Here is a 27691-nt window from a genome sequence, read left to right as displayed (position 1 = left end):
AAGTTATCATGGGATAACATTTATACTAAGTTATCTTATAATAATTAGATCTACATCAAGTGCTTTTATGAATTATCGTGGTGTAATATTTATACATCATTTCATATAATTATAGTTGACCAAGTAATAAATATCATTAGGTAAAATGCATATATAAAATATCAGTAGTTTCAGTTAAAGCTGTTTTAGATGGTTGCTAGCCTAAGGTAATGGGAGCGCGTCTTCTAGACATACTATTCAATAAGACAAGAGTTACGTCTACATAGTTTAATTGATTTGAAGCTTTTAGATAAATGCTAGCCTAAGGTATCAAGATCCCATCTCCCAGACAAAGGATATTTATTTAAGTATATCTGTCATCACCTACCGGGGTATATTAGAATAACATTACTTCAATTAAGACTCATTAAGGATTAGCCCCCATACAAGCTCGTCTATAGTGCATTAAGGATTAGCCCCCATACAAGCTCGTCTATAGGGCATTAAGGATTAGACCCCACACAAGCTCATCTATAGTGACACCCTAATCTCTTTCAAAGCATCCAGTAAATATGTCAACAAGATTAGTGCCAGTCCAACAGGATAAACAGGATTTAGTATTCCCCTCTGTCTAGCCATCCATTTAGCTTAGGACACAACCAAGCGTGTATCATCCAATCACATTCCTTTCTATTGTTTAATTTTTTGTTAAATACATACTGTAGGCAGGTTTTAAGCAGAGAAGGGGTTTGACTCTCTTACCAAGCAGACCTCTCTCCCACAGCCCAGAGTGTGTACCGACTCTCTGTGGCACCCTCAGTTATTTTCTAAGATATTGTAAATTGTTAATTGTTCTTGTAAATAAAATTGTGATTAGTCTCCTGTGACTCTGGCTCTTTGCTGACTAATTCCCCAAGAAAACCAGCACGTCATTTGGAAGGTATTGTTCACCCAGAACAGTTCCATGATACTTGTCATAAGAGGGATCGGATGGTCGGATTTGGTTGATGCATGTCATAGTTTCCCAAATGCATAGATCGATGCCTATTATGTCACTCACTAGATTGTCTTGTCCATATAGGAATATATCTGAAATATTGTTGAGTGTGGTGTTAAACAACAAACAAACAAGTAAACAAAATGATCTGCCGCCAAAACAGATTCCATTCAGCATAAGGCAAAATAGCTGTGAAAATTATGAGTTGTCTGAACAATATTTGCTTGTGTTGCTTCAAGGCAAACATACCAATAAACAGAAATGGATTGGGACAAAAAATAGCTGAGTAATGACCATTTAGATTGCCGAGGCAGCCATATTGAAAATTGGATTCATCCTCTCTGGCAACATCAATGGTGAGAACAAGTACGTGAAGATTCAGCCTCATTGGTTGAGTGGTTTCTGAGAAAACGATGTTTACGATGCACAACGCAGTCAGGTTAGCAACAAGCGACCACGCAAATCCAGATATTATTTATAGAATTTGTTGTTTCTTAAAATAATTTCCAGTAGTTTGGGTTAATAGACCAGTCCAATTTCCTATATGCAAGGTATCATGCACATGTATTCCTACCTGAAAGCAATGTCATCACGGCAGTGACAGAAATACTCTAATGATGTAACATAGCAATGTCAAACACAAACCCAGAGAACAGGAAAATGGCACACCCTAAAGTGAGGGTTTGTAATCCTCTACCTCGTTACTCGCATGAATAATACTCTACAATAGGTAGTGTTAATTAACACCATTTGAAGGATTAGGACTTGACCTATAAAACCTCCGCAGTAGCCGATATTGTTATTGTAGATTACATGCATTGTTAAACAATTACTGATATTCTTTATTGTAGATCACAAGCAGTGTTAAACAATTAACTACAGTCTGAAAAAAGTCGTTAACTGGACAATTTTTTCGTGACAAAACCAGGCCATACTGTTTACTGAAGATTTGCTTCTCATTTTGCAAAAGTTAAAATTTTGTTTTTTGAAAGATGTTCAAAGTAGTTCTTATCTATCACCTCTGGAAGTAGTTATTGTTTCAGCTTTTTAATCAAGATCTTTCTGGGAGAAATAAAACAATTTAACAGATTCAATCAACAGAAATTATCAAAATAATATCCTAATTTCTTATGTTGTTAATTTCACTTTGGTTAAGGCTAGAACATGGAATCTAAAGCTTCTCGTAATATAGGACAAGCATGGACTTGTGTGTGAAAATTCAAATACTAGTTCAGGCAGTTAGTTTCAATGTGACACAGTTATATCATTTTCACTGATTGAAAAACCTCATCCTCTCTCAGACGAAGACATAAAATAACAGACACATGATAATATAAGTGGACACACAGTGATACACATGGGCACACAGTGATACATAGACACACAATGATATATACAACACTTGATATACTTTGGTCATGATATACACGGACACATCACAATATACACGGACACATCATGATATACACAGGCACATCATGATATACACAGACACATCATGATATACACTGACATATCATGATATACACGGATACATCATGATATACACAGACAGACACATCATGATATCCACAGACAGACACATCATGATATCCACAGACAGACACATCATGATATCCACAGACAGACACATCATGATATACACAGACAGACACATCATGATATCCACAGACAGACACATCATGATATCCACAGACAGACACATCATGATATACACAGACACATCATGATATCCACAGACAGACACATCATGATATCCACAGACAGACACATCATGATATCCACAGACAGACACATCATGATATACACAGACAGACACATCATGATATACACGGACACATCATGATATCCACAGACAGACACATCATGATATCCACAGACAGACACATCATGATATACACATCAGCCTTCAAACAGCCTCAGTGATGCAGTTGTTTAATCTACCACTGTAGAGATATCTCCACACATCAATCCTGACAAAATATGTTCTTTAACTACAACGAGATTAATCTTAACCACCATAGTGTTTACTTACTGCTTTAAGTAAGGTTATGGACTTTTCTTCAGGCTGACCGAACATAAATCTGCTTCAAGATATACACCGACACATAGGCTATGTCCTCCAGCATCCCATCACTAAGTATAACCGCTCTGTCTTCCTGACTCCACAAATAGAACACAAGTCTATTTTGCTTCTTCACATTTGTCATTGCTATATGTTTCCTAATGAATCCCATCATCTGCTTAAAACACACAGGATTGCTAACAACAAACTCAGAGGGAGAGTTGAAGACCTCATGTCACAGGTCGCATTCTAACTGTCTAACTTAAATTCATCATGTCACTTCATAAATTTCCATATTCATTTTTCTCCTCAGCAATTCTATAAGTATCTATGAGCATGACCGGTGAATAAAAAACATTATTCATCATGTATGAAGAAGTGTGTATCTTTTCCCTGAATCAGCACTTTCTTCAGTCTGATTAAAGGTGCACGCCTCAAAATGTCACAAGGCTTTTCAGCGCTATTCAAGATTCTGATACTATCCCCACAAACTATGATAATCAATGATAATACATATTTAACACACAAGACACATGTCTGAGATAACTGAATAATATTTTGATTCTAATCATTTGCAGTCTCATCCTAAATCATCATGTTACAGTAGAGTGAGTGAGTGAGTGAGTGAGTGAGTTTGGTTTTATGCCTCTTTTAGCAATATTCCAGCAATATCACGGTGGGGGACACCAGAAATGGGCTTCACACATTGTACCCATGTCGGGAATCGAACCCAGGTCTTCAGCGTGACAAGGGAATGCTTTAACCACTAGGCTACCCAACCGCCCCTTATAACAGTAGAGTATCACATCTACAATAGAACATTTCTCTAACAGCATTCTGAAAATTTACATTTCTGACATAAAGGATGAGGAATTATAAGCACCCATTTGGGCCAACATCATACACACAATCTAAGAAAAGGGGAAAACTTTTACAAATCATTATGAAAATTATCAGATGTGTTCATGTGCATGGGCATCAGACTTTGCCCAGCACTAGTCTATAGGAAAGGCTAAAATGTGTCGAAAGAGCTTATTTCAAAGGTTTTCAAGAAGCATGTTTCTAATTTTTAAACAAGAGAAAGTCTTTGACCTAACTTGCCCCTTCTTTTTTGCTCATTTTAGCCACACTTATGTATTTGATCATGTCGAAAGAAGAAAAAAGGCAAGTTGTCAGCCATTTAAACATATCTCACAATTTGTACACTATTATTTCAAAGACCAGAAAATCCAGAAAGTCCCTTAACCTTTAACATTAATGTTGTTTACAGGTTAATATACAGTATCTAGCGTCATTCCTTTCCTTCCCCTGAATCAGAGCCTGACTAAGCACTCTGTGTAGATGAATGAGACAGGACAGCACATGTACATAACAGTGAGATGGATACCGTCATAATCCCTACAAAATTAACGTCAAGTCTAACTTTCAGCGACATAGTCTTCCTGTGTGAGCACAGCAACGTGTCAAATGTCGGAGAGTTTCCGTCATCTACTGCAACACATGACGTCTGAATTCAGTCCGGTTGGGTCCAGTTAATGCAAAGACATTATTTTTTAAGGAAACCACGTCCATGACTTTATGAATAAAAAATTATCAACATCATTAAACATTATATCGAATGACATCACAAACAAGAAACGTGACACCAGTGACATCACATAGACATAGAAAAGATAGCAGCCCGTCGTTAGGAAAAAGCGGACGGCTATCCAGTTACAGTGGCCCACGGATTTCTGATTATATGCGGGCCTTTTAATGATAATTCTATCCACTTCCGCTCCAATACTTGTCTAAGCTTTCAGGTTTAGTGCATTTTGTATTCCATTGTTAACGTTTGTGTTTACATTAAAGTGTTGTATCGGGAACATATGTATTGGTCCTGTCAGTCATACTGGTTGTAAGTGTCAAATTTTCAATTTTCAATAAAGATACCAAATAGTTTAACCTTTTCAGCCTAATAAATTTGTTATGCTGTCTTTAGTTGCCATTAGCCGAGCTCAATATTTTTCAGCTTATCTAACATGACACAGAAAATGGTAACTAAAGACACCATAACTAATAATATCTGCTGTTTGTTATTTTAATTCTCATCACAGGAAAAACTTGTTTAGGAAACTATCATGTTGTTATGTGTACAAGTTGACATCTTGAAGGGAGGGGGCACAATGGAACAGCGCAGACATGCGCATGCTACACAACGGTACAGCGAATGACAGCATTAGAGGGTTGTCTGATGTTAACTAAAGGCAGCTTAACAAATTTATTATGTCGAAAAGCTAGCAACATGCTAGTTTCTTAAACAGCTTTTTTCAGTGATGGGAATGAAAATATCAAACAGCAAGTATTGTTGGGTACAGGGTATTCATTGCCTTGTATACCGTATTGACATTTGATGGTCTATTCCCGATACATCGTTCTCAAAGGGAGCCAAAAGGACTGTAATGAGCAGGCCATATTGGCTGGACTGTATTAGGGTCAAACCTGTTACTGTAGAGAGTGTCAAGTGTCCAAGAAACCATTCAATATATATTCATTACCAATTACCAATTTTTTCATTGTGTTGCTTGTTGCTGAATTCCGATTTTCATTAATTAATAGTGAGGTGAGGTTAAATGGGGTTTAATGCCGCATTCAAGATTACTGCACTTTAAAAGCAAAGTGCATGTACATGTGTGTGTGTGTGTGTGGCTGCTTGTGGTAGCACATAGTAGTTTGGACTAATGACGATTTGATAGTGCTAGCCCACTGAGATACCATGCTGCAGATTAACATGAATACCCCTCAGACACAGTATACTGACTCTGAGCCGACCAGTCCTTGTTTTAGCCCCTTAATGCCAAGCGCCAGGCATGGTAACAACAAGTACCATCTTTGACCATCTTTTGCAGCTGAGGATCGAACCCCTGACCTTCTGCTCTCTGGGCGAATGTTCCACCACTAGAACACAGAGAGGGTCTCTCTATAAGCATAAATGTTTCAACTTAAAGGGGGTCTCTGTTTCATGGTCTGGTGTCCATTCCCAGTCTAGGATTAGACATAAATATCTGAAAACTCACAAAGCTTCAAAGCTTGGGTAAGTCTCAATTTCTTAAAATGAAGAAATTCTCTTGACTTCTTTCTATTAAATATTACAAAACAATTTGACAACCAAAATCTCAAATATTTTCATTTCAGAAACTATATCTAGATCGTGTAACCATGTTAACCTCTGGATGATATACATCATAAATGTGACTAACAAACAAAAGATGTGAAATCTAAATGATTGGAATAAAAAAGGCTAGGCTGCCATCAGGCTCAAGCAAAGACCCCCTTTAGTTACCTATAACCTCCCACGTAGACATGCATGCAGCATATGAACCTCCCACTTAGACATGCATGCAGCATATGAACCTCCCACTTAGACATGCATGCAGCATATGAACCTCCCATGTAGACATGAATGCAGCATATGAACCTCCCACTTAGACATGCATGCAGCATATGAACCTCCCACTTACACATGCATGCAGCATATGAACCTCCCACGTAGACATGCATGCAGCATATGAACCTCCCACTTAGACATGCATGCAGCATATGAACCTCCCACTTAGACATGCATGCAGCATATGAACCTCCCACTTAGACATGCATGCAGCATATGAACCTCCCACTTAGACATGCATGCAGCATATGAACCTCCCACTTAGACATGCATGCAGCATATGAACCTCCCACGTAGACATGCATGCCGCATATGAACCTCCCACTTAGACATGCATGCAGCATATGATCCTCTCACTTAGACATGCATGCAGCATATGAACCTCCCATGTAGACATGAATGCAGCATATGAACCTTCCACTTAGACATGCATGCAGCATATGAACCTCCCACTTAGACATGAATGCAGCATATGAACCTCCCACTTAGACATGCATGCAGCATATGAACCTCCCACGTAGACATGCATGCAGCATATGAACCTCCCACTTAGACATGCATGCATCATATGAACCTCCCACGTAGACATGCATGCAGCATATGAACCTCCCACTTAGACATGAATGCAGCATATGAACCTCCCACGTAGACATGCATGCAGCATATGAACCTCCCACTTAGACATGCATGCAGCATATGAACCTCCCACGTAGACATGCATGCAGCATATGAACCTCCCACGTAGACATGCATGCAGCATATGAACCTCCCACGTAGACATGCATGCAGCATATGAACCTCCCACGTAAACATGCATGCAGCATATGGAAGCATTATATATCTCTACTTTACCAGGCTTATGAGTTAACATTCAAAACAAATATAGTTTCAATACTCACTGGTGCACAGGCTTAATTGAGCACTTCATAGATCAAGAGAACAACCAAATCTGCCTGTTTTACTATTAATTAGCCCCGAGGTTATGACTTTGAGGGCTGTTACATCACTTGTCACGGAGACATGTCAGTTTGACAAGCTGTGTGTACATATCCTCTGAACACACATCCTCTGTAGAAGGTGTCTGCGGGTCGACTGCACACAACATCCAAACCACACCGCCTCCAACGCTAAGGGTAACCAGATATACAATCACTTTCTTAACAATGATGTGGTCCAGGCGTCCCCACCTATTTGCCTACCTAGATAAACATAAATTAACCCATTTTATGTTTTCTTTATTCATAAGCACTATATGGCAAAAAATAAGAACAAAAACACAGTTTACATTGGAGTTAAGTGATCTAGTTAAATTATAATAGGTGAAAAGAATACATATGACACATGCATGCTGTCTGGAGTCGAAGGAGCGTGGGTGACCCAGTTGTCTAAGGTGTCCTGCACACAGGAGGTGAGGTGAAATTGGGTTGAATGTCACGTTCAAGATTTTTGCACTTATATAGCGACGTGCATGCATGTGTGTGTGGCTGCTTGTACTAGTCCGGACTGATGCCGATTTATAGTGCTAGCTAACTGAGATACCATACCGCGCAGTTTAGCATGAATACCCCACTCAGACACAGTATACTGACTCCGAGCCGACCAGTCCTTGTTTTAGCCCCTTAATGCCGAGCGCCAGACAGGGTAACAACAAGTACCATCTTTTAACGTCTTTTGGTATGACTGGGGATTGATGATGCGGCCGGACCTTCCTCTCCTCAGGCGGACGCTCTACCACAAGACCACGGAGGCTGTCTGCACACAAGAAACCTCTATGATTGTGGTATCTTCCGATGAGCACCATACCCCCACTCGTGTGGCATCCATCTAAGTGCCTGCACCACTTGTGGCTTTTCTCCCAAATACAGCTGACACGCCCTGATATAACTGGAATACTGTTCAAAGTGGAGCTAAACCCAACTCACTCACTCACTCTGGAATAAAAATCACATATGCTTTCCTAAATTATTTTAATTTCAAAATTTTCGTTTGACTATTTCATTAACAATGTTGTAAGAGGTGACTAACAGGATCGGGTGGTCAGGTTCACTGACTTTGTTAATTTTTCTTATGATATCCTAATTGTGTAGATTGATGATCATGATATCAATCACTGGACTGTCTGGTCCAGACTTGATTATTTACAGACCGCCATCACATAGCTACAATATTGGTTAGTGTGGCTTTGAACAACAAACACACCTACTACTGCACTCGTGAGATTGGTTCAACACCACTGTTAACAGTATGTTGGTTATTTCACGGCAGACTGCCTCCGTGGTCTAATGGTAGAGCATCTGCCCGGAGAGAGGAAGGTCCGGGGTTCGATCCCCAGCCGTGTCATACCAAAAGACGTTAAAAGATGGTACTTGTTGTTACCCTGTCTGGCGCTCGGCATTAAAGGGCTAAAACAAGGACTGGTCGGCTCGGAATCAGTATACTGTGTCTGAGTGGAATATTCATGTTAAACTGCGGCATGGTATCTCAGTGAGCTAGCACTATAAATCGGCATCAGTCCGGACTAGTACAAGCAGCCATAAAAACACAAACATGTACATGCATGTCGCTATATAAGTACAATAATCTTGGACACAAAGTTAAACCCCATTTCACCTCACCACCTATTTCACGGCGCGTCAGCTCATTGTGGGAGGAGAGTGATGTAGGTCTTAGATGTTTACCACATTGGGGAAAGCCACAAGGACAGGTATTGTGACTACTGCATAAAGCTTTAGGACATGATGAAGATTGGCAGCCTAGGAGGTCATTGCCCTGGTATGTCCTACCTGTCATCTTTCACATACAGCAATATATATATGATATCTCCTGGAAGTGGTGGCAATACAGCTGGCTTCCGTGACCAGTGTTCTCATATACTTTTTATGCTGCACACTCAGTAGAAGTGATTTCTAGCTGTCACCTGACGAAGCTGTTCACGCTGTTGAAGAATGTTAATGTGTTAGAAATGGCTGTTTGCTTGCTGCTTCATGCTGTAGTCGGCAAGATGATGGCAGTCTCTAAATAATCGAGTCCGGAACAGACAATCCATTGACTGACATCATGAGCATCAATCTATGCAATTGGGATATGATTACATGCATCGACCAAGTCAGCAAGCTTGACCACCCGATAGTCGCCTCTTTCCGACAAGCATGGGTTGCTGAAGACCAATTCTAACCCAATCTTCACAAGTCAGAAATACCGGTATTTTGGAGTTTTACGTCCAGCTTGACGCCCCGCCTAAATACAGTCATGGATATATCACCATACACTTGCACTGGTACACAAATGTACACAAATAATAATTATGAGTATTTTCTAATCCGGGAACAGAAATGTATTTTATTTCAAATGTGCTACAGGAGTGCCCCTTGTAATGTAAGTGAGTCAACAATAGGAATATTTCAGATCCCTCTTCAACTAGGTGAATTTCATCTTGCCACCATTTAGTTGATAAGTGGATGTAATGAATCCCCCGGTATATTACCTGAAATCATCCAGTGAATTATGCATGAGCATGTTACTGGTTGGCCAGGTTACCTGGTGGAAGAACACTTATCACTGGTTCATTTGGAAAATATAAGATCATTTCTAAGTGTGTCCATCAACATATTTAACCATTACGATTTTCATCATGCCATTGCAACTTTAAAACAATGAACTTCAAACCCAATCACATTATCCAGGGATAGCAGTTTGAATTGGAAGAAGGACTCAGGTGGACATTTCTAACTCTGTCTACCAAAAAACACCTACCAAAGAAGTATATACGTCTTTGAAATTACCAAAGACAACATTCACAAGTGCTAAGTTGTGAACACGGTCGGACAAACGACTAATTTCAGAGCCATATAATTCATTACTTTCAGTTATTGATAACTGCATAAGAATAATTAGTATCTGTTCTACAAACAAGAGATGTGCAACCTGTTTCTATTACGTATGTCTGCAGGTCACAGCATCTCCAAGTGGGACATGTTTGGCCGCTACACTGGCCTTTGTCTCGCAGCTGGGAGACTGAAGAAAGGCAACAGACTTTGCAAACATTGGTGTATAAAGAGCCACAACTTGGCAAATTTATAGTGACGAAACAATAAACGAATTGCCAGTTTTTCCACCAACATGAGACTTAACGGGATCGCAAACAGACTGCACAGACGAATTTAAACTTTTGTTGGCCCGTGACAAATAAACATTTTTACCTAAAGATGGAATAAGAGATCTTGATGCAACAAGAGGCTGGGCAGTAAATGTGATATGTTACATGCTTAACACCATACTCAGCAATATTTCACCTACATCATGGCCTCTCATAAGTTATCAGATCTGGACCAGACAATCCATTGACTGATATTATGAGAAACGACTAATGTCATCTGGACGCCAGATAGATTGGTTGGTCTGGCTGGGGTCACTGCATGGCATTATGGATTGTTGGTCATAATATCATTCATTGGATTGTCTGGTCCAGACTTGCTTATTTACAAGTTGCAGTCATATACACGGTGAGGTGTGGTGAAATGGGGTTTAACGTCGCGTCCAAGATAATGGCACTTATAAAGCGACGTGCATGTACGTGTGTGTGTTTCTGTGGCTGATTGTACTAGTCCGGACTGATGCCGATTTAAAGTGCTAGTTCACTGAGATACCATGCCGCAGTTTAACATGAATACCCCACTCAGACACAGTATACTGACTCCGAGCCGACCAGGCCTTGTTTTAGCCATTAAATGCTTAGCGCCAGACAGGGTAACAACAAGTACCATCTTTCAACGTCTTTCGGTATGACGCCGTCGGGGATCGAACCCCGGACCTTCGGCTATCCAGGCAGATGCCCCACCACTAGACCATGGAGGCGGTCTCATATACATGGAATGAGGCTGAGTATGACGTTAAACAGAAAACAATAATTTTTTTCTTAAGAAGATAAAAATTAGTTTTCTGTGACATCAAACTAGCCATTGAGGACATTGCCTATACATTACATTTACCCTTTGAAAATGTTACTAGTCACATGCAAGCAGGCTAGTGTTAATTTCTAGCACTGACAATATGTAGAATTAAAAATGATAATAATCCTCTGCAGTAAGTCATAGCAAAATCTACCTATTCTGCTTTGAAATGGACAAAGAACACTGTGTCAAAATGTATTCAAAATGACATAGTGTAATGTTTTGTGACAAACTTCTCCTCAGCTACCATTAGAAATCTCTCAAAGTGTAACACATTGTTGTAAAAATACAATTATAAATCCACCCTGCCAATGACATAAACATCATACTGAATGGGTGTTCCTAACATCATCAGAAATGTCCAACAGTCTTACGTTCTGACATTTCAAGCCTCTGGTAAAACAAATATTATCCTGCTTTCAAATATTGACGACAAATAATATTTCATAATGAAACAATATTACCCAAGGAGAAACACATACCATTTTATATCATAAACACAATGTCACAAAATGTCCACCTACTTTTCCATGATCAAGTTTATACTCTATCATAGCTGATCCTAAGGCAAATAATAAAACTAATAATTATTTAACACAATATTAAACATTTTATTCAAAGATGAATAACAGCTTATGCACGAGACACTGTGATGTATATGTCATCAGCAAGGTATATCTCATTACAACATCAATTTAAGTACATGTAACCATGGCAACCACAAGGTCTCCTTAAACACAAATGTCATAATAGCAACCAGTTTAAACTGGACTGAAAATAACTATTTGTCTCTACGAGTCAGTTGAAGACAAAATTTGTTTCCTAGTCCAGTAAATGCTTTTCATTGGAAGTTATGACTAATGACTAACATAATAATGATAACATAATATTTTTAAATATTTACATTATGATGGATTATGACACTACATGTATTATCATATGTACCTTGCAAAAGTGAAAGGTTTATTTCCAAGTTGGAAAATGTCACGTTATTCATTGTTGGAATCTATTTTATCAACATCAAAAACAGAAATAGTTTTAATTACTCTCAACCAATGAAAGTGCCATATACCTATTGATGACACACCTACTGATAATGCTAATCACAATCTATGTCTAGGGAATAATAATGATATTTCTTATGATGCAATCTATAACAAAAATACCCTCTACTGCAGAATGTATAGGACAATCATAAGTAACAATTCTGTATTGTTGAGCTAGAGACGTAAATGCCAGTTGTTAAGTAAAACAACATTTTATGGAATAAAACCAGTATGTGTGACAGGTGTTGAAGACATAAACATCACAATCTACCACTATTCATTCCTTGTAGGGCTGGGATGGATAACTCAGGTACTGACCCAGGTACCCACAGGACTACCCAGACAAAAAATATTGACAAAACTTATCTATAACTCTATAGTTACACTACAAGTCACTAATTTTCGCATTTCTTTCTGAAATTTCACATTTCTTTCAATGCACCATTCCTTCTGACTTTTCATATGGTTGAAGAAGTATAATACTTCAGTCAACTTCAGTGTATGCATGACAAGATCGTTTAATACATGTATCTAAATACATATTGCCAGGGCTATGGTAAAAAAATTCCCCATCAGAAATCATGTACCTACCTCTTGAGACCTACAGCGGGTACCCAGGTAGGGCCGGGTAATAAGGTGTAGGGTACCCGGGAAGAAAATTTGGACTCGTCTCAGCCCTAATTCCTTGGACTAGCCCCATATGATTGATTCCACTGCACAATGCATTGAACAGCACAACATTATAAATAGCCACGAGGACAGTTCCCCAGGAATTGTTACTCATTCTCACAAGAATTCAATGTGAAAATAGACACTATTATAATCAGACAGTATGTGCGGAGAAAGGAAAACAGGTGTGACAACATGTTAGGAAAGCACTAAACTACTTCTTTTTCAAATGATTTTATTTACAGAATGTAATAAAAATGATTAAAAGGTAAACAGAAGATTTTTAGAAGCAAGTCATGTTTTACAAATACGGTCAATGTGTGATGAAACAATTCTGCTAGTTTTGAGGTTTCTTTGACCATCAACAATCTTTCAGGTGGTCTTGAAAAGGTTTAGCATGAATTCTAACCATGGTTACTTCAAGCTCATCTACCATTCATTATAAATATTTTGACTACATTAAATAATTGACTACTACATCAAATAAATAAAAACAATATTTTAAAATACTTCTTTTTTAATCTAAGTTTACAATGCCTGTGGTACATGATTTTTAAATTTTTTGAAATACTGACTTGATGGTTATATTTTTTTTCTTTTGCCACCAAATGCTGTCACATGTAAACTATTTACGAGAACTCAGTCTCATCAAATATCTTAATAAATAATAACCATCACTATTAAAATTATGTTCAAAAGGCACCTTTACAAAAAAAATACTAGTCATTAGCAGAAGGTAGTTAGTTCATTAATCAATATGCAGAAAACCAGCCACAGCAGCACATTGAAAATACCATTTCAGAAAGTACACAAAAACGTTATTGAATAAGATACACGTGTGTTTATAAAAGTCTGGCGATCTGATTGCATCTATTTTAAAGCTGGAACCGAATATCAAGTTAGGAACGAATGTCGAGTCAATAGTCGATCTATTGATTATTTGTGAACTAGATTCCTTGATTCCTTTATGTTTGTGTACTAAATGACGTCTCACCTGAGAATACTGAAATTCTGATTCTGTATAACTTGTGCATCTGTCATCAGATATCACAGAGCTGTCATTTCCCTAAATCAACTCCCGTATCCTCGTCTCATACACTTACCTAATCAGCTGCTAATAGCTCCCACAAGCGACCCAATATACAAATCCCACTGTCAGCAATATACATCCCGCTATCTGACAGACACCGACAAGCAAATTGGACATCTCACCTGTTCGCCATGACTCGTCTACTACAGGTGCTCGCCAGCCATCGTCCTGTGTCACGCTTCGAATAGCACGCCCACTGTTAGAGTGTGGGTCGGGTCAACATTCACCAGACATTAGATCATCGTGGGTTATCCCCAAACACTTCTCTCTTTGGAAATTAAATAACCCTGTTCGGTTTCGTATGTAGCGGCAGTTATAGTAATACTTGGCGTGTAACACTCGTAAAATTTACCCTCGTACTAGTTTCGCCTCTCAATGGACGAGTTCATTTCTGTCGTAGGGACAAAGGGTGGTTTGTTATATACGCGCACTCAAAGTAAAAGGTATACCAAGCGACCTCGTGCATAACAAATTGTAATCGTACATTAGATTAAAGTAATATTGCATTGCAACTGTTCTTGGATCCTTTGGCGCATTTTCATCGCATGTCAGCGGCGGGTGTAGAAAACATAGAACACACAGTTTGATGGATTATGCCATAGTTCGCGACATTGTGCGTGTGTTGACAGTTCGATCACTGGGTCAGGTAGCCCAAGCCACTTGCACGAGAAGCACGAAGTAATTGGTTACAGTTAATATGGGTCAAATAAAAATGCACATTTCCATACATACTGAAGTAAATCTGCCAAATAGACGATAAATAAAGACAAAGTTACTAGAGTAAAGGGAAGCAACTCTGAGATGATATCGGGTAATGGACAAGAAGGGAAGGTGTTGATGGTTGTGGAATCTTTGGTATGTTGATGGTTGGGTTTGTTGTCACTAGCAATTATTTGCAGTACTATAGCTTGGTGGACAGGTGTAACGTCCCGAACGTGAGTTTATGTGTGTCGTTGCAGTCAAAACTCACTGCATACGTGGATGGTTGGAGATAGTGTTTCCGCAGGATGAACGCTGAACCCACTCCCCCGCACTCATCACCAAACTTTCAAAGTTGTACGTTCAGCTATTGCGACCACGCCCATTTTTCAACATCCCCACGTGTGTAAACACTGGAAGTAATTATACAGTGTGAACATGCTTAAAATGCAAAACAGGTAACGCACTGGCAGGTTCCTGTCTATCCCGGGGTTCCGCTGTCCAGGCGGAAAGTATTGTGTACGATGGGACTATTTCAAACATGGTCAAGCTCTTATCGTTGCCTCTATTTAGTCGAGTTATTTACACATATCTAAGTGATTAATTTATGTCTTCCATTTACTATACAGTTGTAGGTATGGTGTGTGAAAAAGGGGAGGGATAGGGGCGGTACGCACCCCCAGCACAATCCCAACCACACCGTTCCCCCACCCCACATTCACCCCCACACCCCGAATCTTGATAGTATGTGCCCTCATTTGTCCGGCCCTATCCAAGTTTATGATGTTTGTTCAGATGCAAAACTATTTCTTGTCATGAAAGAAACACAGCTATTACTGTTATTAATACTCATTGAAACTGTCACCTATTATGATAAGTAATTCTTTTCATGAAACTCAGACTACATTTCCAATGTGTATATCAGCAACTATAAGTAGGTCTTTGGCCCAACAAAACAACCTGTTCTAGAACACCACAGACCTGAAGGTCCGTACATGGGCACATAGGTTTGTACTTGAATAAGGTAACTTGATAAGCCCTGAATATTATATTTGTCGATTGATTTTGCAACACCACACAATCAATCCTCAGTCAGTGTCTAGACTTGTTGCTGTTGTCTTCCTACAGGTACAGTCTTAATTATGATTCAAGTATGAGGTTGTTTAATTGTTGATTGATTGCCCTGTGGAGATCCAGGTAGAATGTATTCCCAGTAACCAGGCTCGATGTAAGTGATCTATGCTTGTAAGAGTTAACTAGATTGGACTTGGTGGCTGATAGTGTGTCACTATACCCTGAATGATGTGTGTCACGATACCCTGAATGATGTGTGTCACTATACCCTGAATGATGTGTGTCACGATACCCTGAATGATGTGTGTCACTATACCCTGAATGATGTGTGTTGTGGTCATGCTTTCAGTCACTGGATTGTCTGGTCCAGACTCAATTATTTACAGGCAGCTGTCATATAGCTGGAATATTCCCAAGTGCGTTGTTAAACAAAAAATAAAAACAAAAACAAAGCAGACAGTGATTAAACTCCATGAATATAGGCACTACAAGTATGCATCTTCCCGAGGCAAGGGAGTTAACTGACTGTAAAAGTCCAGTTTCCACCCTTGGAGAATTTGGCTGGAATTTCTGGTCTCAATAGTAGTGCACACCACCATATTTGATGCTTGTTGTTTAAATCACTGGCTTGTCTGGTACAGACTCGGATTATTTACAGACCTCCATCGTATAGCTGGAATATTGCCTAGTGCAGCATTAAGCAACAAACAAGCAACTCTTATGCTAACTATCAAATGTATGATAAATATGCAAATATTTGTATACACAATGTAACAACAAGAAACTGAAACAAACGCTAATCACTGCTTGGTTTAGATCAATGTCTCAGAATGGCTTTTCTGTGCCTAGTCATCAGGAAGAACGTATGGCTGCTGCCATGTTTTATTTATCAAGATATTTAGATAAGTGATCTTTCATTAATCTGTATGAATTTTATGAATGTATCTAGACCTGCTCAGAGACCAATCTTCGGCCCCAAATTTGCAGCAGATGTTAGCAAAAACTTCCTAATTCATGTTAATATATTTATTACTAATGAGATGGATTGGTCAAGGTGACCTGTATCTCAGACACAGAGACTTTAATGCTTCACTTTAGATGCTTGCAGTGAATGCAATGTTACACTACTATGTATTGATCACAACAGAAAACCAGCTATGTCATGTCCGAGTAGGTATTACACAGGTTTAACTTTGGATTGGTTTGACTTAGGGGTTTGACTTAGGTCTGACTTTGGTTGGTTTGACTTACGTCTGACTTTGGTTGGTTTGACTTAGGTCTGACTTTGGTTGGTTTGACTTAGGTCTGACTTTGGTTGGTTTGACTTAGGGGTTTGACTTAGGTGTAAGGTGGTCAGACTCACTGACTTGGTTGATGCATGTCATTGTATCCCAAATGCGTGGATCGATGCTCACGATGTCAATCACTGGATTGTCAGGTCCAGACTCCAGACATTTAAATGACAACTTTTCATGCAATGTTACTTGGGGTGATGTTTCTTTTGCGGTTGAAACCCGGTTTGGGTTGGTTTGTTAAAGCCAATGGACAAAAACGGTACTTGTTGGAGTCATCTACAGGTATAGATGCAAATATGAAAGGTCAGATAGGGACTATTTTCAGTGTTTACAAACAAACATGGTGTCACCAATCAGTGATGGAGTCAGAATTAACCATCGGGAATCTGGAGAAACTACTGGGATAATTGTCATCATTATCAAAGGATAGTCAAAGATACTGCAAATCAGTGGGACATAGCTGTGGCATTTACACATTTTTGTATCTTTATAGATATTGATTTTGAAACAATTTAAAACGGCTGGATTTGGCCAAAATATGTCAGAATTGTTAGCTTGTTTCTATTTGTTGCTGTGTGTCCATCTGATTGCACTTCATAACGTTATGACAAGTCAGGCAGAATCAAAACAACTGTGACGCTAGAGTTAGAGTAGCTTCCCTTTGGTAAAGGGTAGTTACTCCAGCGAGCGGACCGATGCATTGCTGCAAAAGGCAATTAGAAACAATATGTCCCATTGCGACGGTCACATCACTGACCTTCTGACGTAAGATATATTATTCTGCACATTCCAGGAAAACTTGCAATATTTGTGAGAGATGATGACAGGTTTTTCGACGACAGAATTTATGAATGACATATGATAAAGAGGTTATCACACTTGTGTGTACATATCCTATATTAGGAATAAACACATTAAGCTTGCTAAGGCTTGCTATGTTCAATGTTTATTCCTAAAACAGGATATTTGCTGTCCCCAAACACACCTGCGTGATAAACTCTATGCATCATATCTCCATTATAGTATGTATCCCAGGTAGACGTTGGTGCTCCACCAGATACTTCTGGTATTGAGAACACAAGTCCGTCTGTGGGTCCAAAGCTTTTACTCTTATTCTCTGATAGTATACTGCTACATCATATGCATGCAGTTAGACTCTCGGAGGCTCAAGAGGGCCAGCCTGCCTCGCCCCTGTCCGAGGGTCAAGTCTCGACTCACAGAATGCGTACTATCTTTAACCCTCACTGTCAGATTGCCATGTATCATGTTACGTTACATAGATGGTCAGCCTGCCGAATCCCACACCTCATCCACTATGTTAAGCTTCAGTGGCCAACTGACCATTCTCTAGCGTTAATTACAAGCCGCTGACCCACACATGACTTTGTGCTGCTGGCCATGGTAATGATACCCCAGCTGCTGTTATAATTTGTATTGGCAGCACTGTGAGTACATAAATAGATGTAATCAACTTCCTTAACTGAGGGAGTATATAAAACGTATATGGACTCCCTGTTAAAAAATATAGACTGTTATACATCCTGGACCTGTTTACCACAGGCCTCCTGAGGAAGTGGCATGACCATCTTTATCTCGTTTATCATACATACATTCATACAAAATTCCTCCTTTCATTGGTATATTTTGATAGGACAGCTCATTTTAGCTTTTCCTGTTTCAAATCCGACACAAACCACAGCTGTGGTGGTACATGTGTCCGGGTATAGAATGGCTAGTGAAATAACACTGGGAGATCAAGGATGCCAGGTATGACATTTTCCTGCCTTTGTGTCAGCCAGTTTCATTAAAAGCTGATCTGTTACTCTGATAGGATACCTCTCTGCAGGAAGATCTGAGGACACCTCTATAAGAGGTCTCATCAGGTGAACTTTCTGATCAGCCAATTAGTGTTTAGGACTTATAAATTCTCTATGTTCTTGATCGAGATATTCAGACAAACATATTTGATTTCTGTATTTTGTAAACAAACTTAAATGGCAAGTTCTGAAAGTTGAAAGTATAGCGGCATCATTATATTGTTGTGGAGATTTCAAACATCCTCTTGTAACTCATTGTGTCATGTACACCCGAAAGGGAAAACCTGGTTAAGCACTGTGTCGTGTACACCCGAAAGGAAAAACCTGGTTAAGCACTGTGTCGTGTACACCCGAAAGGGAAAACCTGGTTAAGCACTGTGTCATGTACACCCGAAAGGGAAAACCTGGTTAAGCACTGTGTCGTGTACACCCGAAAGGGAAAACCTCAATGAGCACTGTGTCGTGCACGTCCGAAAGGGAAAACCTCGTTGAGCACTGTGTCATGCACACCCGAAAGGGAAAACCTGGTTAAGCACTGTGTCGTGTACACCCGAAAGGGAAAACCTCATTGAGCATTGTGTCGTGCACACCCGAAAGGGAAAACCTGGTTAAGCACTGTGTCATGTACACCCGAAAGGGAAAACCTCATTGAGCACTGTGTCGTGTACACCCGAAAGGGAAAACCTCATTGAGCACTGTGTCGTGTACACCCGAAAGGGAAAACCTCATTGAGCACTGTGTCGTGCACACCCGAAAGGGAAAACCTTGTTGAGCACTGTGTCGTGCACACCCGAAAGGGAATATTATTGAAGCAATATTGTGAATTGGGGTGGTTAAAAACTGAAACCAAATTTTTTCAGAAAGACAGCTGATTGGCTCAAGAACCCATGCAGCCTTCATTTAGATTGGGCAGTCAAGTTAACTTAGGTTCCAACTAACTTGACCTTCTATGGCGGCTGCTCTGATCTTAACACAGCAATGAACCATAATGGAGTGATTTTCAGGAGAATCTTTGGTGCCTTTTCATGTGTCTGTTCATCCTCCCTAGTATTGTCACATCTGTATTCCCTGATATGTGTCTGTACGTAATAGCAGCTGTGTTCTTGTGTTATATATGTTTGCAATATTGAAAATGCTGGAGCACATTATAATGTCAATTTTGTTTTCAATGTGGTTATTCATTATGACACTTAGTTATCTGTTTTAATCATAAAGCTCGTTAGATGAAAGTTGTTACAGAACTGCTGACCAGTAGGGGGCACAGGTGTTGGCGAGACAATTCTCTGTGTAGAAACGCCAGAAATCTATGATTGTGGGTTGAAATCCTGGTTCACCCAAATTACATTTCTAGGTCTGTCACCCTACCCTGCTCCGGGGGTCTGCATCTCTTCAGGCTTTCCTCCCTCATTTAGCTGACACACCAGGATGTAACTGGAATACTGTTGAAAGCGGTGTTAAACCCAACTCACTCACTCACTCACTCCATGGGTTTAAATGAGTGAGTGAGTTTGGTTTTACGCCGCTTTTAGCAATATTCCAGCAATATCACAGCGGGGCACACCAGAAATGGGCTTCACACATTGTACCCATGTCGGGAATCGAACCCGGGTCTTCGGCGTGACTAGCGAACGCTTTAACCACTAGGCTACCCAACCACCCCCATGGGTTTGAAGTAGGCCTGCCAATACTATGCTGGGCTAATCCTGTCAACTGTAGGCACTAGTTCTCTCTCTAGTTTAATTGTAATTCAAGTAAGGTTAGGTGAACTCATGCACATAACAACAATGCAAAATAACAGGAAACAATTCTCGAGGATTTTGTAAATCGTCAGGTCTGCAAGATAAAAGCTGGCCTGAAGAAGCTAATGTTTCTTGTTGTGTTGTTATGGCAGCTGTATGACGACTATTCAGGATATTTGATACTCTGGTTACCAGCTGATGAACTTTTTGTTTGATTGGTTAACAAAGAAAAATCATATTCTTATCTCTTTTTTTTATGTCTTAATGAATAAGTAGGCAGTCTGTGAAGTTATTAATGTTGACATATTTATTTATAAAAATTGACTTCAAAATGTTTTTACATTTATGGAGATATATATGTAAAAAAATGGTCTGCACACTTTGCAAAATTCCACTTAAGAGATTTACACATTATGCACACCATTTTTTTTTCCCCCCCCAGCATATAATGGGGGATATAGCGATCAGCCAGTCTGTCTGTCCGTCCGTCTGTTCGTTCGTAATCATTTCCTTTGCCGGGGCAGAACTCGAAAACCATTCAGTGTATTTGATCAAAACTTGGCAAATCTATCAGTCACATACTGAAGGGGTGCCTTTTGATATTTTGGGAATTTCCGAATTTTTATTTTTTAAAATTTTTATGGAAAGAAGTTGGGCATAGACTAGGGAAATCTTGCAGGGCCATTTGTTTTGTTTTATTTTTTTCGATACTATCTTGAAATTTCAAGATAGTATCTTGAAATTTCAACTTATGATCTTGAAATTTCAACTTCTATATCTTGAAATTTCAACTTAGTATCTCGAAATTTCAACTTAGTATCTCGAAATTTCAAGTATAAAAAAAAATAAAAAAGCAAATGGCCCTAAAAGGCTTCCGTACATAGACTCCATTGGAGATGGGCTTCATTTCCGGGGCAGAATTCGAAAACCATTCAGTATATTTGATCAAAACTTGAAAGATGTATCAGTCACATGCTGAAGTGGTGCCTTTTGCTATTTTGTTATTTTCAATTTTTTTATTTTTAATTCTTGATTTCTATTGAAACAATTTGGACTTAGTCTCAAAACGGTGGGGGTAGGTGTCATTTCTGTAGCACAACTTGAAAACTGTGAGAGAATTTACATCCAGACTTGGTACATGTATTAACCAAGGGCTGAAGTGGTGCATTTTGCTATTTAGGAATTTTAACAAAAATTAATTTTTCCTGTTTTAATGGCAACAAGTTTGCCTTTTGCTATTTAGGGATTTTTAGAATTATATATATCTGTTTCCATGGCAACAAATTTGACTGACATAGAAATACAAAGTTCTGAATCCCAATTCCATAGTATTGTCTTTATAGCTCAAAAACTACTCAGACAATTTAGAAATTTTCTCGTCAAGTTGGACTTCAGGTGATTTGCCCTTTCGAACTTGTTGGGGCCAGGAGGATTTGTCATCCTCTGAAGACTCTTGTATGTTAATACCTCCATGAATGCAAAAAATATTGAAGTCAAATCTTAAATAACCTACATTCAGTAATAACCTACATTCAGTCTAGCATTTCCGTTATCTCAGTTAGCATCAGCTTTGTGACAGACAAAGTCTCCAGGCTATAATTCAGCGGGACCACTTTAGCAATCTCATTACATTTATATCTTGTGATGATTAAAATGGTGTCTTTTTTAAGTATTGCTGGTCGGCAATGTAGCTTTACCTAATCCTATCAATGAAAACATTTTTAGGAATGTACGAACATATATAAAAAAACCAAAGAGGGCTGAGTAAGCAATGATAATGTACATACATTTGTTTATTTCTCTTCTTTTCTTTCTCTCATTTAATGTATTAATTGTTAATACATGGACATATAGGGGAGAGGGCGTTCTGATAATTTGTGCCCTATTCTTTTCAAGAGAATGAAATATGTTTCATGTAAAACTAATATTACTGACTGTGGTGTTACACTCACTGACTCACTCCCTCCATCGTTGTGTTTCAGACATAACAAGACCAGCATTGCCAGTCCTCCCACCATGGAGACAGGAAGTGCATATGTTGAGGACGTCCTCCGTTCTGGAGTAAAGAGCGCTGATGACACATTTGAGGCCCTGGTTGTGATTGAGTTTACTGCCGAGGCCAAGCAGGCATCCATTGAATGGCTCATGGCTCGGGTACAGGCGCCAAAGTCTGAAGGTGGCGCCGACCTTCAGCTGAGGATGATGGTCATGCAGCATAATAAGGTATGAGTGTATTCCAGGGGGTTACACAGAAGCCTATTTAACATGTACAAGCAGGGACAGGCTGTTCAGAGGATGAGTTTGCTTGCATACCAAATTCCAGTTTTTGAAGAAGTCACTTGGTTGTGAAAACATGATATGGAGAGGCCATAAGTTAATGTGTCTTTTTGGAAGATTGAACTGGACATTTGTACCATGAGATATTGCACTATCGCATGAGTGCAATGGCGCCAATGGTACAATGGTGTACAAGTAACAGGTCACACAGTGTTTGAGTGGCCAGTAGCCACAATGATTCTGACACCATGGATCAGACAGTGGTTCAGATATGATGGTTCTGACACAGTGGTTCAGATGCAGTAGTTTAGACAGTGGTTCAGACACATTGGTGGTTCTGACAGCGGTTCTGAGAATGGTTCAGCCACTTTGGTTCTGACACAGTGGTTCAGACAATGGTTTGCGCACAGTGATTTAGATATGATGGTTCAGACCCCTAGGTTCAGAAACAACAGTTCCGACATGTTTAGATCTGGAGCAGGCAAACCATCAACTGATGTAGCTAAGTGTCCCATCAAGTTCAGAGCCACAGATCACTAGTCCCACCTAGAAGTTGCAAGAGAAACCGCAGAACTTACAACATAGTTTTCATGCTTCTATTGCAAATGGTTCAAGCTAGTATGTAACCAAATTTACAATAGTGAAATCGTGTTCTTAAGTATTGCAACATTTTACTGCCAGGGTTGTATGTTTGGGATGTGGAATATTTAAATTTAAAAAAAAAAATGAAAATGGAAATGAAAATGAAAATATGGCTTTATGATGATGCAAGCGGTGCCTGAGAACCAAGACTATTATTTTTGTTAGCCTGATATGGCATTATATTGTGCTGGTCAGTTTGATTGGTGAGGATAAAAGATACATATTGCACATGTTTGATGTGCAGGTGCTTACTATCTTACAGCAATAAGTAGTCACTTCTGTCAGCTCGGGGAATGAGTGGTCCAAACATCTAAGGTAGAGCAGGCATGAATCTATGATCGTGGGTTCGAATCTGAATTAATAGTTTTGCCCCGATTATATTTCTATGATAGTCAGAACCATACCCGTTCTTGTACATTTTACCAGAGTGTTCTCTGACAACAAGCCGACATGCCGTGATATAGCTGAAATACTGTTTAAAACGGCTTTAAACCAGACTCACTCACTCTATGCCATGATTGTGACTTCCAGGAGAGCGGAGATGCATCCACAGAAGCGGACCGGGTAAGGTTATTGTAACATGTGATCGGGTGCCCCCACTTACTGTTCCCCCTTGCAAGGTTGCAGTACACCCTGCAGTACACCCTGCAGTACACCCGTAGTACACCATTGGATTGTGACGATACTGGATGACGTACCCATGGAGCATGGCATGATATATCACTGTACTGTCTCAGATGTAGGCCAGTGTTTGGGAATTAGTCAATAATTCTCAGTGAACACACTAAATGAAAAACAGTTTTGAAACAAAATGAAGCCAGACCGATTAATTTTCTGATTTTCCCCAAAAATTGAAAAATGACAAATGTTGGGTCTTGTTTATTTCTTGTAAAACAACTCTCGACAAAAAAGTTAATACAAAAAACTGAAAAGCAAAAAGTCGTAAATCATCAAATTGTCAAAAAAACCAGCATTTTTGCTTCTGAAAATTTTTCCTTCCAAATGTTTTGGTATCCAGCCACATATTTGTTGCATTGTGTGACCTTTTGATTTATCCTGTGTCAGCTTATATGTGAGACAATACAGTAAGCCCCATGTTATAATAATCAGAGTGTTGGTTATTTGAATATATTTCCCCACTGAAATTTTATCCTACTTTAGCTCACCTGGCCTGATCAACCAGGATGAGCTTCTGGTATGCCAGATTGTTAGTTTCATATAATCAGCTTCCGAGGTTGATGGACTGGGCAGTACTTATGAGTGGACATTCTGGGGCGCCAAGTTCTGCTATGTTATGAGAGCCAGGTTTTTTTTCTACAAAGATTTTCTCTTTCTCTTGTGTAGTCTCAACATTTTCCAAATAACACACACTCTCCTCAAAAGTTTTTAACCATGAAAACTGATGTTTCCATTTTTTTGTGATCAGAATTGAGTCCGAATTACTAATTTGGTGCAAAATCATAGGTGCAAAAGGCTATGGTCCCATAACAATATTTTCACCAAAGTAAAACTTAGTAAAACACTAATATTGAGGAGCGATTTCTGTAGACTAATGGTAATGTTGCTTAAGATGCACATTTCATGGTATCAACATGATCAAGACATCGTAGATGGGGAAAAAGACAAAACTATTGCAAGTGCTTCTTTTCAATTCAAGTTCACCTTTTTCTATTTTTGATTGTTATAATAAACCGCTTTGACCATTATTAAATCTACCATCAGTGCCCATTACAATGCTATTATAATCATTATCATCTGCATGAATATGTTCACACCCTTCATTCATCGGTAGAATTATGTGTGAATAGTTTGTACTGGTGGAAGGTTTTAGATACGTCTGAGGAGATTGGATACTCTCATCCTTTTGTCTCTCTACGTGACCCAGAGGTGGAGCCAGGACTGTCTTTATCCTTCACTTTGACCAGTACTTCTATATTGGTCATGATGGAATTGGTTTGGTTCCCCTACCCCATCTTTAATTATTGTTATATCATGTATATTGCATTATTAAATTGATCCTGCCTGGAATCATAAGTGTATTATATTAATTGCATGTTGTGTGGATATGCCTTCTGACACGAGATCAGATCAGATCAGAACTTTGACTGATTCGATACTTCTCTCCCTCAACATCTGTCAAATCCTCCATAGGAGGCCACTGAATCCTGAACTAACCTATACCAGCCAACCAAATTAAGGAGGTTGCATGTATTTTTGATCTAAGCAGATGACACCTATCTAAAGAATTTAGCTTCATCAGCTTGATTGAAAAAAATCTAACTTTATCGAAAGAAGACCCACAAAGAACACAAATGTTCCCTTGATGATAAACCCTTTCCGGTGTAGCACGCAGAAAAGACAGGGTGTACAAAATACAAAAGTTTTTTCCCCATTCGGAACTGCCCATTTATGTTCATTTTTGAGATAGAGAAATCAAATATGCATACTACTATGATTGTTGCACTCGCTCGTCCTAATAATTTATAAGCCTCCATACTGATTGGTTGGTCAGAAAGCTCAACTGATATGACCTCACATGAAGGGTTTGTCTGATATTGGTGGAGAGGTAGAATATCTGATTTGAATAAGATGTTTGGATGTGTTTGGATGTTCAGAGGAATGTTTAACCTCAGAGTATGGAGACTGTGAAGCTCCATCACTGTAGCACCATGTTCCATTTGTATCAGTAAATATGGTTGTGCATTTGGATGAGATGGATAATAAGCATGTGACTAAAGTAAGTGGAGTTTTCTTAACTGTTTTCCAAAATTGGAATGATTTGTGAAAGTAACACTTGTTTTGTGTTTTTCACTTTATTAATCAAATGATTGAACCATGTATGCATATGATGATTTTCTACTGGTCACAATTGAAACCTTTCAACATTTTCCTTCTGAATTCTGACAGATAGGTGGTACATGAATAGTTAGCTCTAGACAAGTATGACCTTTTTCTTTGAATTGTTTCCTATTTCAGTATTAAGCAATTATGTGCCATGCTGCTGTGTTGGGCTTGGTTTCCACACAATGACCCAAACATTCTGTGTAGACAAATAAATGTCATTTCATTTACCCGCACTCATTTCTTGGAGTTATGTTCCCCGTGAGGGTGCATCCTGTCACTCAGAGTTGTATCCCTCCCTTCTTATCATCTTTGTATGTGGGAACTCAATACCAACAGCATTTTTGGATTTTGTCCATTAGAGTTACCTCCCTGTGTTCTACAGTTATCCCCCCTAATTTGCAGGAGACCATCTTGTACATTGGTGCCAGTAATGAACGACTGCTGATGTCGGCAGAAGTGATGGCAATGAAAAAGCCACACACAGATGGATTTCTCCACGAGTTTTCTGTTGCAGACTTCGACAACTTTCGTGGTTCAGGTATGGCATGTTTTTGTATATCTAATTAGGAAAGAAGCAAACATGATGTCAGAAAATTCAATTTCATTTTGATAAATGTTACATCTAAAGAAAAAGAATGTGAAACTTGATATTCTCTTGTTGCAGGAGATGTTGGTACATTTTTCTCAATGGCCGAGAAGCAGAAGATTATCCTGAAGGAACTGGAGGGTATCCGGGCAGGGGAGATGGATGCGCACATCCCAGGATATGAGCAGCACAGACTCTACCCTGGGAAGAGCATAAGTAGGGATATAGCAGAACTATACTGCCTACATTTGTTTTATGAAAGTTATATGTATATGTATGTACTGTATATCGCCGTGTATAAAGCGAACCCATATAACAGAAATATGCATCCATGATCTCTAATTCTATCAATGTATGTAGGGAATAACAAAAATATACATCCTAGATTTCAAAATTATGTCGATGATATATAATATATGTAGTGAATACTGTATTCGATGTAATAAGCGCCCCGCTCTTTATAAGCGCCCACAGCGATATTTGCTAATATATTGGC

General features: G+C 39.1%; 2 protein-coding genes across 6 annotated transcripts in view; one reads left to right on the top strand and one right to left on the bottom strand.

The window, feature by feature from the left end:
• LOC124138899 (carboxypeptidase N subunit 2-like) overlaps positions 1–14591 on the bottom strand; it is a 47058-nt gene extending 32467 nt beyond the window's left edge. Inside the window, exon 1 of one of the 2 annotated variants that reach the window (XM_046505792.2) lies at positions 14345–14591. The gene's annotated coding sequence lies outside the window, so the exon portion shown is untranslated. Of the gene's footprint in view, positions 1–7367; positions 7553–14344 lie in introns of those variants that run through there. The other variant, XM_048398894.1, reaches the window with a different exon arrangement.
• A 412-nt stretch (positions 14592–15003) lies between these two features.
• The window catches only part of LOC124138901 (anoctamin-10-like), a 36918-nt gene continuing 24230 nt past the window's right edge, over positions 15004–27691 (top strand). For 2 of the 4 annotated variants that reach the window (XR_006861708.2, XM_046505793.2), the window contains exons 1-5: positions 18967–19057; positions 22829–23069; positions 24297–24329; positions 27012–27147; positions 27274–27411. Coding sequence is in view for 3 of the 4 variants with exons in the window: in XM_046505793.2 (XP_046361749.2) it covers positions 22863–23069; positions 24297–24329; positions 27012–27147; positions 27274–27411 (514 nt within the window). In the remaining variant the exon portion in view is untranslated. Of the gene's footprint in view, positions 15078–18966; positions 19058–22828; positions 23070–24296; positions 24330–27011; positions 27148–27273; positions 27412–27691 lie in introns of those variants that run through there. The other 2 variants (XM_046505794.2, XM_046505795.2) reach the window with 2 other exon arrangements.

The sequence above is a fragment of the Haliotis rufescens genome, unplaced genomic scaffold, assembly GCF_023055435.1.
Source record: "Haliotis rufescens isolate VD_foot unplaced genomic scaffold, xgHalRufe1.0.p SCAF_19, whole genome shotgun sequence".
In the NCBI taxonomy this organism is placed as follows: Eukaryota; Metazoa; Mollusca; class Gastropoda; order Lepetellida; family Haliotidae; genus Haliotis; species Haliotis rufescens.
This window is presented reverse-complemented; position numbering and strand designations above follow the sequence as displayed.